The 17,149-nt window shown below is 41.7% G+C and overlaps 1 protein-coding gene across 1 annotated transcript in view; it reads right to left on the bottom strand.

Moving 5' to 3' along the window:
- Window positions 1-6,452: 6,452 nt before the first annotated feature.
- mmp15b (matrix metallopeptidase 15b) overlaps window positions 6,453-17,149 on the bottom strand; it is a 28,357-nt gene continuing 17,660 nt past the window's right edge. The window contains exons 7-10 of the mRNA XM_017419640.3: window positions 15,330-15,468; window positions 12,742-12,892; window positions 11,917-12,035; window positions 6,453-11,662 (exon numbers count right to left, since the gene is read on the bottom strand). Coding sequence (XP_017275129.1) covers window positions 11,163-11,662; window positions 11,917-12,035; window positions 12,742-12,892; window positions 15,330-15,468 — 909 coding nt within the window. The 3' untranslated portion in view covers window positions 6,453-11,162. The remainder of the gene's footprint in view (window positions 11,663-11,916; window positions 12,036-12,741; window positions 12,893-15,329; window positions 15,469-17,149) is intronic.

The raw sequence follows: 17,149 nt of genomic DNA, 5'->3' as shown, positions 1-17,149 counted from the left end.
CCAGAGTGACAGATAACATTCAAGGCTAAAGAATAGCATTAGCACACCGCCTTTCCCCAGCATTCTGCTCGCAGACTAAAGTATCTTGAAAATTTAATGGCTGAGCTTAAAACCGTGATTATATTTCAGTGAGAGGCGAGCGACTCTCGCATGCTGATCTTTGTAAGCCTGAGTATTTAACAGTGTCAGCCGTAAACTGCAAACACACTCCAGTCACCGTAGGGACAGCACTGAAGCATTGGGCAAACTCAAAGGTGGGGAAACCTGCTTCTTTATTAGCAACAGATGGTGCTTAAATGTGTAGACTGTTCATAAACACTGTGTGGAGTTCTGAATGCTGAAGGGCAGATTTTTCTATCTACTGAGAGAATTCACCACTAGATTCACTGTGTTTGTTTACATTCCACCACATGTAGACCCCTTGGCAGTGCTCGTGTTCGGAGGCCAGAGATGCACAGGAAAACAAACACCTTGATATAAAGTCCATGGTGGCTGGTGACTTTAACCCCTGCAACTTATGGAAAGTGATGCCAGCATATCAACGCGTCACTTTTCTAACATGAGGGGAGCATGCAGGGATGTCTGACCATGCCTTTGTACCCCTCTGTTGGTCACACCCGTTAAAGTGTGAGCTGTAGACTCTGAGCAGGAGTAACGTGGCTCCTTTCAGTACACTGAGTGGGGTGTTTTCAAGACAGCTACTATGATTATGGACCGCCTTGTGGACCTGGAGGAATACTGCTCAATTTTGTCCAGTCATATAAGCACTTCACTGTACGACATAAACACATCTAGTCTTATCCAAACTATCAACTGTAGACAATCTCAGAGGATTGCTCCACACTTTGGGCTCAATCCAGCCTTAAACATCAGGCAATGCTAGAGAGTAAAAAAAATAAAAAAAATACTCAGCGCTATCAGAGAAGCGAAGAGGAGGTATAGACTCTAACTCGAGGGACAGGGCTACAAAAACAGACACATGATGCTCATGACAAGGGCTAGAAAGGGATTACCACGTGTGAGTTATTAAACTCACACCTGATGAGTTTAATAAATTCTTTGTCCACTTGGAAGCTCATAACACCAAGCCAGCAATCAGCGATGTGGCTACTGAGATGTAACCTACACCACTCATAATCTCAAATATATCCCAGGAGGATAAACTCCCAGAAGGCAGCTGGTCCAGACAACATCACCGGACAGTCGCTCAAACCACGTGCCTCAGTGTTAACGTTCAAGATCTTTTTTTTTTGTCACAAGCCACTATCTCCACCTGCAACAAGACAGCTAACATTATTCCTCTGCCCAAAAAGCTACAAACTAGCTGCCTCAGTGAATACTGTCCATTTCACTTTGCATTCAAGCCAAACAAGTCAATAGATGACACGGTCAAAACGGCTCTGTACTCTGTTCTCACATGACAGCAGTTAGTCAAGCTGGGGAACAACACCTGCAAAAACAAAACCTTTAATAAAAGAACACTGCAAGGGGGTGTTCGGAGGCCCAAGCTGTATCCACTCTTCACACATGCTACGTATCACCAGCATTATTTGTGGATGATACAAGCATTGTTGGAGTGTTTTCTTTTGGTGACAGGTCAGCATGTTGGAGGGAGATGGCTGACTTCTGGAAGTGGAGTCAAGACACTAATCTCACTTTTAACAACTTATAAATCAAACTAGATGATTATTGATGCTAAAAGGACAGCGCCCACCACTGCACTTTAGAGAGCCCGAGGTGGAGAAAGTGTACTCTTTTGGGCCCACCTCATCCCAGACCCTGGCAGGGAATGCATGATGACTTATGCATTTCCTGAAAAGGGTGAGACAGTTTGGCATGCCAAGCCCTCTCCTCAGCAACTTCTACAAATGCACAATAGAGAATATCCTCGCCCACCCCATCGCAGTGAATAAGAGTACAGCACGGCGCAGCTCCACAGCAAGTGGTTAAAAACAGCACAAAATATCTGCGGCGCAACACTCCCAGCACCGGAGGACATGAAGAACGCCAGAGATCTCAGGGGGGCTCATAAAATTATCCACTAACAACTTTTTGTGCTGTTTCCATCAGGGGAGATGCTACAAAAGCACCAAACAGAATCTCCAGACTGAAAGACTGAAAGGTGTTATCTCTTAGGCCACCAGGCTAATAAACAAAACCCTCCCTCCAACATAACAAGCTGGCCTATAGGGGTTAAACACTCTCTTGGCCAGAACCCAAGCCTGTACAGAAAAAAACTTTACACACTGAAATACTTAACAGATTTCCTTCTTAGTCAGATCTGTCCAGCGTGTACCATGCCTCTTACAGTGACTGCTGGAGATAGGAATTAAACCCCCGTTATCCAGAAAGAAGAAGCAGGTAAAGAAGATGAATGGATGAATAAATGGATGAGTGATGGCATCACTGGTACACATGCCAATAAAGTTGAAACTTGGAATGAATAAGCTTTATGATTTCATGCACAAGCTCTCCAAAGAAACCACTCAAATTTAGTAAAATCAAATCAAAAGAAAAATGGTTTGTAAAAATGTTTTTAAACTAGAACAGCTTGAAGGAGTGCCCTAACACCTGCCCCGTTACACACCCAAGTTTTACAGATCTCTCCTGATCTGTTAGGGCTTGAAATTTGTGATGGAGTTGATATCAGCTACGACCACACCAAAATTTAGCACAGTAGCTGTAAAGTTGTTGCAATTTTTGTGTTGGGTAGAACTAATTAGCTGTGGCAGCCATCTTGAATTGGTTTGACTTCAAAGTAAATCAGTTATGGGTTTTCATCCATTAATTAATACCTAAGAGTTTTATTAAACCTAAACACTGGTTCATGGGATATTTTGTTAACTAACAGACAACTGAACGCACAATTACATGATCGTCTGGCTTTCATGGTAGGTGATAACAAACAAAAATCTAGTGTGTAATGTATGCATCCCCTTTGCTTGAAAGCTTTAAATGATCATCCGGAGCTGCCAGTTACATCTATACACCACCTGGTTTAGTTAAGTCCACCTAACCCAAAATATCCCATGATCTCAGTACATTTACACCTTAGTGAAAAGCCCCAGAGCTTGCAGCACACTAAGTTAGGAGCACCACCAAAGAAGCAGCACTGTGCGGGCCTGGGAGTCCTCCAGTTTTGTCGGGGTGTGTTGTTGCTGCGAGCTACACCTCTCACCAGGCCAGCATTTTACAGGCGTCAGGAGCGTTATGGTTCTGACCCAAACACCCTCTGCTGTGGCAACGTGTGCCAAAGCTAGCACCAAAAGACACACGCTGAAACAATTCGCAAAACAGATGCTACCTCTGCGTCACGTCACTGTGAAACACTACAGGAAGAAGGAAAATTAACTCTTGAATTACTAATGTTGAGGTGAGGCATTTATACAACAAACTTATTATGAGATCAGTTTGATGATGATGATCATCAATGAATCATGATTGATTTTTCTGACACTTTACCGTAGTGCAGACTCATCCCAGGATGCTGAGGATTCACACCTGATTGACAGCTCTCAGGTCACTCCTGCTGCTCTGACGAGTCCAACAGAACTGGTTTTGTGTCAAAAACTAAAAGGACACAATGCAGATTCAAAGTAGTTGTCACTGTGCAACATTTCATAAAGATGCTAAGAAAATGAGACCTCCTCACAGCCTACAACATGTTTCCTGACAGCCTGACGATGCATAAAAGCAGATTAAAGAGAGTCAGTTTAGCTGTGATCAGCTGTAGCAGCAGTAAGTTCAGCTGAGCTGTTAGAAGTTTGTAAAACCTCTTCAGTGCTTCATTGATGTGGTTCGGCAGAAAATCATTTCACAAGTGTCCACTAACTGTACTTAAGCCAGGAGCTTTCTGATGTCGGGTTTTAACTTTGGTTTTCACAGAATCAATCCACAATGTCTAACTTCATCAAATCCAAGCACTTAAGACTGCATGTATTTTGGAATAAGATCAGTAGGATTACCACCCACAGCTGATCAGCAGCAGAACACACAGTTTTAGCCACCACACATGCAGTGACATGTACCACAGGCGGTTCTCCACCAGTGGTTGTTGTCGAAAACTTTCTGAGGCAAAAATTATACTGCGTTAAAATATTTATATATCTGGGTGTGCTGTACGACTTCAAATTTTTAAGTTTGAGTTGTTCTGAATGATGAAAATTCACTTTTCTTTCCCTCCCCCACTGCCTGGTCTGAGTGGCTATAAGCTGAACTCCTGACCAAAAACTTCTCCAAACTTAACAACAGGTGTGTGTCTGTAAAAATACCATGAAGCCGGCGACTCAGCTGCACCTCATTCAAACACTTTAAGCGGAATTGTTAACTGTACCTGCTAGCGATTAATGTTTTGATCGGTGTGTGCGTGCGCTCCAGTAACAAATGCAAATGTCTGTTGGTGCGGTTAAAAATGAGTTAATTTTCAACCCAGAGCAAAGAAAAGACTGTGAGTAATTACAGTACTCCACAGGGTGTGCCTGGTGATAACTGGAGTAGGTAAGTTTAACAGGCCACGATCCTTGACAGACTCCGACAACACACACACGCACACACAGCAGGAAGGCATGAAAAGTATGCAAACACAGGGGTAAAAAAGCTGGCCTAATGCTCACAGGACGTGCACCATTAAAGCTGTTTGTTTACATAAAAAGCCCTTAAAGGTTGACATGCAGAGCATCTTTAAAAGTAGGTCATCCTGAAGTTAAAAGGCCTCCTCACAGCTTCCTGAACCATGAAAAGATAAAAAGGATTCTGACTCGGTACTGGTAGACACTAGATGAGTTGGTATATTTCTGCAGGATTTTTTAGCACCTTTTTCTTTATCTTCTGATATCTTACAGTTTATATAAATCTGTCCCAAAACTATTTAGAAATCCTCTGTACGTCTATTCACACTTTGCACTGCATCACATATTTGAATACATATTTGCATGTTATGTCGAAGACTTTATGTTGGGTTTTATTGTTTGTTATGTTTGGGCTACAGACTGAAATCTTTCTTCCGTGTCAGCCCAACGCTACAGCTGATCAAAGTGCAGGTGACTGGAGTTGTTGGATAACTTGGGAGCTCACGGGGGAAAGAAAACCAAAAAAAAAAAAAAAATAAATAAATATTTTTGCACATTAAAATGAAAAATCACAACTCAAGCCAGCCACGTTAACCAGGCATGACTGCAATTTGTCTTATCTTTGCAAGGAACAGAAAAATACAAATGAGCAAAAGTCAGGTATATGATGTAAGTGGCCTTTCATTATTTTTATTACACTGAATTTATCTGTATTGAGTTGATTTGTGTTATATGTGTATTGAGTTTGGTCACAGTGAAATAGAATCGATTGAGTTGATCTCATGAAACTGAATTTAAAATTGTAACAGAGTGAATTGCATCATAATTGAATTAAAATAAATTGCTGTTAATTGATTGAACAGTATGGAGTTGGATTTAAATTGGACCTGTTTCCTCTTTGTGTACAGCTTGGGTATGGATGTGAGTTGACCCATATATAAATAAATTGTTTATAGGGTCTGACGGGGCCCGAGTTGTGGGACATACCTGGGACACGGACAGCAGGCGTTTATTCACCTGCACTCCCCATCTTCTGAACAGCTGATTGCTTTCTTTGGGTGTCACTGTTTGAACATGTGGATCTGATTTAATCTGACATCTCTGATGGAACCGAGGCTGGGTTTTCAATAACAGGGCAGGGAAGTCATAAAGTAATCAGAGATTAAATAAACAGGTAATTCATAGCTTCCTACTCAGCTTGTGCACACGGCCTGTGTGCCATTTGATTTGTTCGTTCCTCTTCTGGGAAGCTTGACTATCTTTACATATCTTTATAACAATTTGTCGATTAGCTGGAGATGATTCGCCCTGAACCACTGCCTTAGAAACAAACACTAACTTCTGCAGACACGCCACTGACAACCTGATGAATTCTCCGCAGGATTCAGACGAAGACAAATGAAAGATTGGCATGAATCTTTGGTTATTACCCTTTTAAAAGGGAGGCGAGTAGGTGTTGTTTTATGTTGCAGTCACACAAAAAACATCTAATTAAATTCTGCAGCCTTGTGCGCAGCAATTATAGTGCTGGGCTAAAATCCACGGCGGTGCTGAGAACAATGTATTTCCTCTCAGTGTGACACCGCCGCCTGTTTGGTTTCTTACAGGCTCTTCGAGCAGCCTGTTCGCTTCCTCCCGGCTCATGTGGCTTCCTGGAGAGGTGCCAGGGCCCACTCCCCCCCTCCTCCCAGGGCCCATAAGGCCATTCTGCTGCCTGTCCCGTGTGAGACAGGAAACTGGGCCCTTTGGACAGTGACCTCACCCCAGGAAGAGTAGAAGGTGTGTGCACTAAGTGTGTGTGTGTGTAGTTTTATAATACTCCATCCTCCTCTGAAAAAAAATAAAACAGAAAGCATTTGCTGCCTCAGCTGCTCCACAGACATATTAAGACGAAGCTTGAAGATTTTTATTTTTTCACAGCAATTTTTAATGTGTACATGTCCAGCATGGCTTGTTAACACACTCAACTAGAGGTGAACACACAAAACAAATGTAAAAAATCTTAACAATTTCTAAACGAAAAAATAAAATAAAAGTACTAACAACACCTCCAAACATCTAATTGGAATGTTATTACCATCAAAGTATCAATTTCAAAGGACAAAATAAAACCAAAATGAGAGAAAAAAAATCTTCTAAAAGGTAAAACAATAACCTCTTTAACTGTGATCAGCTGTCACATTTCTCCCTTCCTCTCATCCCAGGCAGAGATGATGCTGAAAATATTCATTTTCCAGAAAATCACAGAGGTTTAAAAGACCTAACATGAGATGCCAGGTTCTACGCTCGATGGCAGCCACAGACCCGACCGGATCCAACAAACTCTCCTCTCTGCCGTAGCTGCAACGAGAAGATGGAGGCAGTTTTCTTCGGGAGGCTGCTCAACAGTTCCGATGTCTGTGTGAAGCACGGTGAGCGCTGATCCGCGGCGCGCCCAAAGACGCTGAAAGTCCTTCGTCAGCCTTCTTTGCTGTTCCAATCCCACAGTGAGTGGTTCGAGTTAGTCGAGTGGTGTTTTAAAACGAGTGGTTTCATTGAGAGGATGGGCCAAGTGAGCGAGCTGAGATGCAATCTGGGAGGTTAAAAAAAAAAGGAAGCATCTCGTTTAGGCTTGAGTCATTGTAAGCTGCTGAAGATCACTGAAATAAAACCGAAACAGTCAATCAGTAATCTCTTAAAATCCTTTTAAGTCCGTTCTGTAATGAATGGGTTTCCACGCGACTCCGATGCAGCAACTTTTGGAAGTTTAGAGATACAGAGAGTCAGAAAATTAAAAGCACACACCAGTGAATGGCAAACTAGAATACCTGACTTCTAAACGATTGAGGAGATTTAAACACAGGTGTGGATTAAAAGAAAAATTGGATAAAAGAAAAACAAATATATGTATATAGGAAGCCTTTGCTGAGAGCCCGAACATCAGGACTGAGGCAGGAACTCTCAGCGTGCGGTGTTTACAGAAACACATCCTGAGAGAGATGAAAGCTCAGCATGCTTTAACCTTCCCTACACATACATCAGGGGCTGACGCTTCAAAATGAATTTCTTATTTGAAGTGTCTCAACCTGCTTCTAGACCTGAAAGAATGAAACAAACCTGGCAGGTACAGTGTTTATCCAAGCCAACCCCCTCCACCACTGGGAGGGTGGGTCCAAAAACAGGTCTCGACCTCGGCCTGGACTAGCTTCCTAATGGGAAGGGGCTGAGGCTGGGGGAGACAATAATGTGTTTGTGTGAGTAGGCATCAGGAAGAGAGAGAAAACAGAAAGGGAGGGGGGAAAAGGGTGGAAGAGAGGGAGCCATTGTTGTTCTTACAATCCCTTAGAGGCTCGGGAGGCCGAGCTGAGTCCGCAGAGGGGCCAGCAGATTTACAGCTCGCTGACGGAGAGAGGGGCTGATTAACTGAACACCTCGACACGTGAAGGCCTGCATCAATCAGCTCCGACACATTTCTTTCAGCGCTCGTCTCTCGTCTGAAGTCCTGAGACAATTTGTGGGGAGCCGAAGTCAGGAATTCCCCCGAAACTGCACAAACGCACAACAGCAATTCCAAGGACATGCACTAACTCCGGCCCACTCAGCTTTTTTTCACGATGGATAGCTCTGCTTTGATGTGGTTGTTTGGAGGTCACAGAGGGAAGCCAAGTTGATAAACTCTATTAGTGTCTAATGCAGTGAGTCTGCAGTTTCTGAGCCCGTCCAGACGCTCGACTGTCTGAGCGCTCAGCGATGTGCTGGTCGGGCAAATGGAAACGCAGGACGGGAGAGGACGATGCTTTTAACGCTGATTAGCTGCGTCCGCCAACCCCCCACCCACAAAGTCCCAATGATGAGGAGGTGAATGATGGACACAGGACACCGTTTCCTAGCAACCGCAATCGACCTGCCTGGGATCAATCTGCAGACTTCTGTCAGTATGAGCGCTCTGTAAACTCTGCTTAGGTGTCTCAACTCCACCCGTCTTCATGGAGACGGAGCTCCAGAGTAGCAGCCTCACTGTCAACACAGGTTTATTTGAAATGGTTCAAAAGAAGATTGAATGCTAGTAATGCTCAGGTTTTACAGCAAGAAGCGGCTTATTATAAACGACTACAAGCAAAGGCTTTCAACGTAAAGGTCATAAAGGATCTGTCAATGACCGTAAGTTGGAGTTTCCTCCTCGGCCAGTGTTGGTGTTGAGCTATCAGGAGAATTTGGGTCACATGGTCTGTTGCCGGTCTCCTCTCTCTCCCTCTATTCTGTTCTTCTGACCCCTCCTTGTTCCTGAGATCTGAACTTTCCAAACTCAGGAAGAGTCAAGCTCCTTCCCTCTTTCCCCTCCCCCAGTTTCAGCCACAGGACAGTCACACCCTCCTCACCTCCCCAGGCACAGCGGAGTAACTCAACCCCCTCAGACAGATAAGCCTTTCCTTCAGTCTAACCTGGTTTTTAAGACTTCAGCTCATCAAAGAACTCCATCTTTGGTTTTGCTCACTTTTCCCACAATTTTAAACTCCAAGACCAAACAAACTCAACATTCAGTTTTACAAATTTTCAATGTAGGTTACCGTAACTAATACTAGGTTCCATTTTTGTATAAAGAATATTAAAGCAAAACACACTATCTGGAAGGAAACTTTTTGTGTCTACAGTTTACAGGTAAAAAATATAAATATGTATAAAAAACAAAGATGGATTTGAATTGTGGGAATAAAAATACCTAATCATCTGATAAAATCATGGTTGGTCTGTAGTTTAAGCTATTTAACAGCACTACAACAAGGCTGAAATAATGAATATTTAAGGAAAACTTCCGGCTTTTTCTTTGTTCTTGCCAGATGAAAAAGGAGAAGAGCGTTTTGATTCGGGGAGTTGAATGTGTAGGTCAAAGGTCCCGGGGGTGGTTAAAGACTTGCGCACACCTGCTGCTTCTAATGAAGAGGATTAATCTTTGCTCACATGAGCCCAAGAGAGCCGAGCCCACCCTGGTGCTTACAGATACCCTATCTTCCCAGTAAGACCACAGGTTATCATTCTTAGTTTGTCTTTTGTTTAAACCCTCGACAGTCTGTTGTTAGGCATACGGGACATTAGCTGCACCCTGCCACTAATCAACTTTAACACTCCCTCTCCTGTGTGTCACAGCGAGCTGACTTTTGCATTAGTTCATTTCTCAACGGAGCACAAAGAAAAGTATAGTTGCTGACAGAGAAGAGCCACGTTGAGCATCAGCTCTGGAACAGAAAGCAAACGGAGGAGCTCCCTTTTTAAGTCTGTTTACCCTTCGGGACAGGGAGCTCTTTAAATGCTTTCCATATAAGGAAAAAAAAACAAAGATCCGTTATCCGACTGTGAGAGTCCGACATCATGAAGGAAAATACGGTCTTAGTTGTCCTAATAATAAAAAATAATACAATTTATTGCAATCTGAGCCTTGGTTTTTATGTCATGACAGTATGTTGCATTTGTACTAAAAGCATTTGCTAATATTCGAGTCAGCAGCACAAAACCAACACCTAATCTAAATAGTACCAGAACTACAAAATACAAGGTGTATTGTATGCACCAGCAAAATCTAGAGCTGGTAGTGAAGCCCTGCTGTCTGTTTCCAGTCATAAATGTCTCCCTCCGATGAGGATCACTTTTAATTTTTACATGTTAGAAGAAATCTCATAAGCATAATCAGACATTAGTGCTTAAGCCTGAGGATTCCTACTCCACACAAACTATCAAAAAACACAAAAGGGAAAGCTCACAACAGACTGTATGTTCTACAGGAAAAAGGTCAGAGCAACTATTTGAATGGTGAAGATTTACCACTTTTTTATGTCCTGTGGAGAGTCGGCTAAATGAGAGAATAGCAGAAGCTACGAGGATAGATTAGCAAATGCTAAATGAAGAAGCTACTTCATTAGGTTTGCTCTCAGTTGGGATAACAGAGTCAAAAAGAAAGTAATAATTGGATCATAAGGGTTCTCTGTAGTGACCAAGTGCAGTTACAACTCACCTTTATGTCCTTTAACGTATGATACTGCAGCTAAAAAAATACTAAAGATAATGAGGGGAAGGGCAAGCCACTACTCAGCCATACATCAAGCATAAAGCTTCGTCTACGAGTCTTTGAACTTTTTCCCTCTGCATCAAGTGAGTTGACAAAAATACTTGTTAAGATATCTCACAAGAAAGTAGCTGAAATTGGAGAAAAGTGGGGGCGGAACAGAGATGAGAGAGAGAATAGAATGGCCTTCCTGATTTACAAATATTAACAACAATAAAAACTCTCACACAGAATGAACCAAAAAAAAAATCAAATAAAAACAATGTGCAAAGTACTCTAATTTAAATAGACTACAGTCACTGCGTAGTAGAGCACCATGGGAGACAGGAGGAAAGTGAGATGGTGTGTACGTCAGTGTGTGTAAATATAAGACATTATTTATGTTTGCTCATAGTTTGTGAGTGGCTGCGTTTCCGTACATTATGGATCTACTTAGAGTTGCAGGAGCCACTGAGCACAGAGACTTGAGACAGATGGATCAATGAGAGGAGAACTGGGTGAGAGGTGGGGAGGTATCTAAAGTCCGGTTCAGGTTCAGAGCCTCCTTGTGGCCGGGGTCAGACCCAGTCTTGCAGTGAGCGCTTGCAGTGCACCAGCAGCCGAGGCGCCCCTTTACTCTGCAGGGTGTTAATGATGGCGTAAATCAGTCCCAGGATGCACAGCACCAGGACCAGAGGGATGGTCACCATCAGAATATTCATGGTCCGTTCCTCGCTGTCGTCTACCTTCAGCACCACGTCCACCTCATTGGTGTCTTCTTCCCGACCCTCACGGTAGTCTTCGTCTTTGTCCTTGTCTGAGCCTTTGCCCGTGTCCTTATCCGTGTCTGTTTTGTCCCGATCTTTGCCCTTATCCCCGTCACGTCCGGCGTCTGGATTGAATGGTGGACGGTTTACGTCGGGGTATCTGCGCCCGGTGTCCGTGTCTCGGTCAGGATCCAGGTCCATACTGCAGCCCATGAAGTCTCTCAGGATGGATTTAGGGTAGCCCGGTTCGCTCTTCATACGATGGTTGTCAAACTTCCAGTACTTGGAACCCTTATAGAAGAAGGTGTACGCTGAAATATGCAAAGACAGCAAAACACACAAGTTAATATAACAATGAGACACCATGTGCTTGAGGAGATATTCAATGTGATCAATTTACATTTCAAGCCTACAAAGTGAAGCAAACAACGCTGCACATATCAGCTGAAATTCACTTCCCAACATGATCATTCCTCCTAATGACAGCATGACCGCACTGATTCTTTGTTTTAGGCATTTTCACACATGCTTATTCACTGAAACCTCTCAACTTGTCTTCACTCACCCCCATCATCGCTGAGGAAGGCACCCTTGGGAGTATGAGGCACTGAGGAGTCCCACACTCTTATTGACTTTGGATAGCCTCTGTCAGCCAAACGTGATTGCTCATTGAAGCGCCAGTACCTGCACATAGCAACAGGAAGAGGGTTGTAAGGAGGTTATGCTGTTTATCAACTGTCTACACAAATCAGACTTCTGACCAAGAAAAGTATGTATCAAGGCTACATGATGTGTACATAAACTGTTTCCACAGAACATCTCTACTCAACATAAATACACTTAGAAACCTAACAACAGTCGGTATGCTGCGCTAACAGAGGGCTGACCAGACTTTTAGACCTACAATCTGATTATTTTTCTATGAACAGTGTTATTGCTAGATCTGTGTCTTATAAAAGAGCAGATAGAGTTCAGCATGTTCTCATGGCTTGAGGTGTTCTAATACATTTTCTGCTCTTTCATCTGTACAGCTTTGTGTGCACAGAGCAGTGCTGGCCCACTAAAAAATAATATTACTAAAAAATGCTGCGTTAAACACACCAACTGTACATGCTCATGATAGCTCAGAGGATGCTGATGTGGACCATAATGGTTCTGCAAGTATTTGATGATATAAAAGAATTAAAAATCTAAAATTCCCAAGTCAGAGTGTATGGAAGCCCGTCAAATCAATGACTTCAGCCACTCAGGTAAAAATGATGGTGGCATCATGGGGAAAGTTGGGAGATTCCTTATCTATGGCTCACCGACATTAATACAGCTGCTGCTGTGGCTAAGACTGTGTAGCAGGTGAATGATAGAGTTTGTATGTGATTGAGAGCTTCCTTACTGGTCTCCTTGAAAGAGGTAAGTGAAGCCTGTTGGCTCCCACCAGATAGCCGTGTCTATCCGGTCATACGGAATATCCTGGCCAAAATCAACCAGCTCAAGTGGATAGCCCTGCTCAAGGTTTGCTTCTCTGAAAAGCCAAAATCTGTTTCCTGAAGAAGAGACAAAAAGGGCTTTATAGTCTTTTTTAAATATTACCATCAGGTTATTCCCCTTTCACTGCCAAATATAAACATTATGGAAAAAAATGTTAACACACACAATCCTGAGCGTACTGTATAATGCCATGTGCTCTTGGTTACATATATGTCGAGAATAGGTGCACAAATTCACATTCACTTTGTGGCAGGCAAAGGAACACATGTGCCTGTGCATTTTATTTGCTGGCAAAAAATCAATCTCAGAAATCAAACCAGTCCTCACCAATTCTTGAAAATTATAAACATGCAGTAATGATTTGTTGGCAAGCAATCAAAACATAGTAGGAGTAAGCTCGACATCATTGACTAAGACGTTTGGGTTTGGCTTGTAAAACATATATGTATAAATAAATGGGTGTTGGGTGTTGGGGTGGGATATTCCATTTAACCATTACAATTATTTTGGGCTTCAATCCACCCACCAACCCACCTGAACCCCTTGCTCCTTGTTTAAACGGCACATGTTCTACTTAGATGTTAATTTAAAGACATTCTTTTCATTCAATCATGTACCACAACCATTATTTGCAATACTGCAAATGATTTTCCATTACAGCATAAACACTGCCTCTAATCTCTCATACAGATATTTGATTTGAGAAACAACATTTCTGAAACACAGTTTACTCTGTTTTAATAATGTCTCTGTTTTAATCTATGGAATAATGTTTCTTCAGGGCAAACTTCCCTGCATGTTTTAGATGTTTCCCTGTTTTAGAACACCTGGTTTAAACTGATGGGACTTTACTAAGTTCATTGTTTTTATTAGGTTTGTAAGGGCAGGGACATATGTATGCACCAGTAAATATTTTTAAGGACAACAATGACCTTTTATATCAAATTTTATTCTCCAAAAACATGTTCCAACTTTTTACCAGGCTTCAACACATTTAGCTTCTTAGCTTGGGTGCAATCTTGACAAAGTTACAAAAAAGACACATAAACAAAATTCTATACTTTCAACTTTGCACTAATTAAATACAAGAATATTTTAAGGTCAGTCAGTCCAACTTGTGTGAAATGGATTTTTCTACCAATGTATTATTATTTGGCCCCTAAACTTGATTCCATAAGTGAATATAAATATTTTTTGTTAAACAGGTGACATTAGTGTTGGATAGTTTTAATACTGATTGATGTGCAAATGGTCTCAGATTCAACAAAAGTCCTAATGTCAGTACAGTAAGAAGACCAGTCACTGGTATTTAGATTAAGTTTGGCCCATTTCTCATAATAAAAGTAAAGTAAAACTGGCTGATTTGATGGGCTCATTTATTACTAGCATACATTACTAGCAGACTGCTAACCCCCCTCCCCCACTGTAGTGCTAGTTCTTCCCTTCTTCCCGCCTCCCCTCTCCCTTGTCTGGCCCTTCCTTTGCTAATGGCTTGTAGCCAAGTGTCACACTGAGAGGCTTGCCAATGACATCATCCTCCACATTATCAACAGCTGCCCCGAAGCCTGAAGCTCCCAGAGTCAAGCACAATTAAAGGCTGGGTTTTTCCTTTCTCATTCAACAACTTCCAGCGAGAGTTATAAAAGACAATCTGCTCTCACTGTATAAAATAACAGGCCGTGCTAAAAAAGATTTATGCTCTCCATGTAGAATACATTATGAACGGCTGCTTTCTTATTGAAGTGAGGGAATATTATCTGCAAACGGTGGACAGAGTTTCAGGATCCATTTTAGTGCTACTATATGGGGCTCCACTGGGGCATGATAGTTTGAACTGACCAGGAAGAAACATAACGCTCTTTGGATTCTAAAGGAGAAAACAGATGGTGGGTTAGTTTTTATTAAGCAGAAGGGTGCATATGGTGTAAAGAGGATGCACATAATTATTCTCCTTATGCTCAGAAAACAGCATTAGTTTGAGTATAAAGATGAAATAAAGAAAATGTTTTAAGTAGATGTCTTGTATTATTCAAGTCAGACTGAGGGACTTATGATAAGATCTGTATGGATTTTTTTAAAGAATCCAGCTATTACATACACAGTACAGAATTATGTCATGTTTTTTTTAAATTGCTAGTAAATAGGGTTGTGCATCTGTGGCTGATAATACGTATGTACAACATGACAGCAATCTGATAAATTAAAGATAGACGAGCAGCAAAAACAGAGCAAACATGATACGATTCAGCCAACGTGAGTTCTGATTGAACACATTAAGATTCAGTGCGTTACAGTCCAACAAAGAAAATGAATTTTTACATGCCATTTAATGAGAATACTTGTTTACTAATAAACTACATAAGACTTTCACAAGACCTGACTTAAAATTAACAAAGAAAAATGAAGCCTAGTGCAAAACTGTTGCTTAAAAATGCTTCTATTCGCTGTAGAGCATGAAAGCATATACGTGTTTGTGGGAACGTTTCTGCTTACCTTTAAAGAAGACGAACCTTCCGTCATGTCTTTCATAAGCAGCATCTATGTCTCCAGGGAGACCCCTCCAGAAGTGTCCGATGGGCATGGGGTAGTTATCGAGAACCCTGTTCCTGCGCACCCTCCAGAACCAACGGCCCTAAAGACAAACATAAAAAAGTGTGTTCATGGGGGGAAGATTTATGTCATTGCATTGTTGTTCTTAAACTAAACTTTAACAAGTCGTTTCTGTTTTTTTTTTGACCTTCCTAAATTCTAAGTTAAGCTAAAAGGAAGGAATACAATAAATTCAAAGCACACGAGGGGCTACAGAAAGAAAAAAAGATTGTTTTTCAATAGTCAAAAAATTCATCCCATTGAGGTCACAAAGCACTGTTGTAAAACCTGGTGAATCTTATGCCAATTAAACCGAGCTCTGAAAAATAACTAGACCAGAATGTACAATAAAAATAACAATAGCAGAACATTAACAGGCTAATAACAGTCAGTCATTGCTCTGTTGGGTTCATCACATCCCATTCATATACTCTATCCACTCATAACAGCCTTCTACAGGATTACTTTATTAATTTTTACAAGTGTATAACATCTCTCTCAAGTTCGAAGCACATGATGAAGGCTATCACCAACACTGTGTTACAGTCCCCCCTCTGAACATTCAATCTATGCTTCAGACTGCCCATATGATCAAACATATTTTGACCAGAAGCCAGTCACTCATTCAGCAGCGGTGAGTCAGTGGTAGCTCTTTTTGTCCTGGATAATGTAACAGTAAAATGCTTGGACTTGCTTCTGTCTGGCAAGCACACCTTGTCTCGTCCTTCGTGCAGGACGAACTGGCAGACAGGACGGCGTGGCTCCGTATGAAATGGAACAGATTGGGAACGTGACTGAATCGGAACAGACGCAAACCCAGCTCAGCTTGTGTGCTCTGACGGATCCCAGCCTCAACCAGATTAGGACTCAAATGTCCATATTAGTCCTTCGCAGCACAGACCAGATCTCAGTGTGGGACGTATGTTGAAAATTGCTCAGTTGCTGTATCCTTACCTCTGCTTCAAGTGCACAAAATACCCTTTCTGTAGAATATCATAGGCCTTTTTTATTTTATTGGCATATAACATATAAAATACTAACAGCCGGCTCTAGCAGGCAATAATTGGCTATTTAATTGGCATTTGAAGTGCATATGAAAAAACAAACAAACAAAAACAACTTAATCAAGAGCAAAAGAAGAAGTAAATGCATAGTCAGGCTTTTATTCTATTGTTATAGAATAACAATAGCCTCAAATCAACACGAATGCTGTAGAAGATGTATATTCTAAGGCCACCTTCCTCAAGTGAAGAGTCGTTAACGGAAAAAAAAGAAAGTTCTTAAATGTCACCAGATGATATAATCTTTATATCATTACATACCCTGGAGATTGGCTAGTGTTAGCTTTTTGCAGCTACTATCCTGATGTGTTTACAAATAGTCGAGCACAGCCAAATTACCCCCTAAATGTGGTGTAATTTACATATTTATATGTTTGCATCAAACAGTGACCGAACCATTGCATTTTGAAAATACAAGAGAAGTGAGTTATGCTCTAATAAAATCATTGATCAGGCCGTAGAGGAAATGTGAAGACAAATGTATCTGTTGCAGGAAAGAAACAATAAGGTACAAATATGACTGAGCATGTGTGGAACATGTCCAGTCAGCAGGATATCAGGTCTTTTACTTTTGGGCAGCGTCAAACACACCTACACTCAAAAACTGGAGATAATCATAGTTATATATGTGTTTGGGAGAACAGAGCCTTGCTAAAAGAGTAA

The sequence above is a fragment of the Kryptolebias marmoratus genome, linkage group LG15 (assembly GCF_001649575.2).
Source record: "Kryptolebias marmoratus isolate JLee-2015 linkage group LG15, ASM164957v2, whole genome shotgun sequence".
In the NCBI taxonomy this organism is placed as follows: domain Eukaryota; kingdom Metazoa; phylum Chordata; class Actinopteri; order Cyprinodontiformes; family Rivulidae; genus Kryptolebias; species Kryptolebias marmoratus.
The sequence above is the reverse complement of the archived record's forward strand: the minus strand, read 5'-3'. Positions and strand labels throughout refer to the sequence as shown.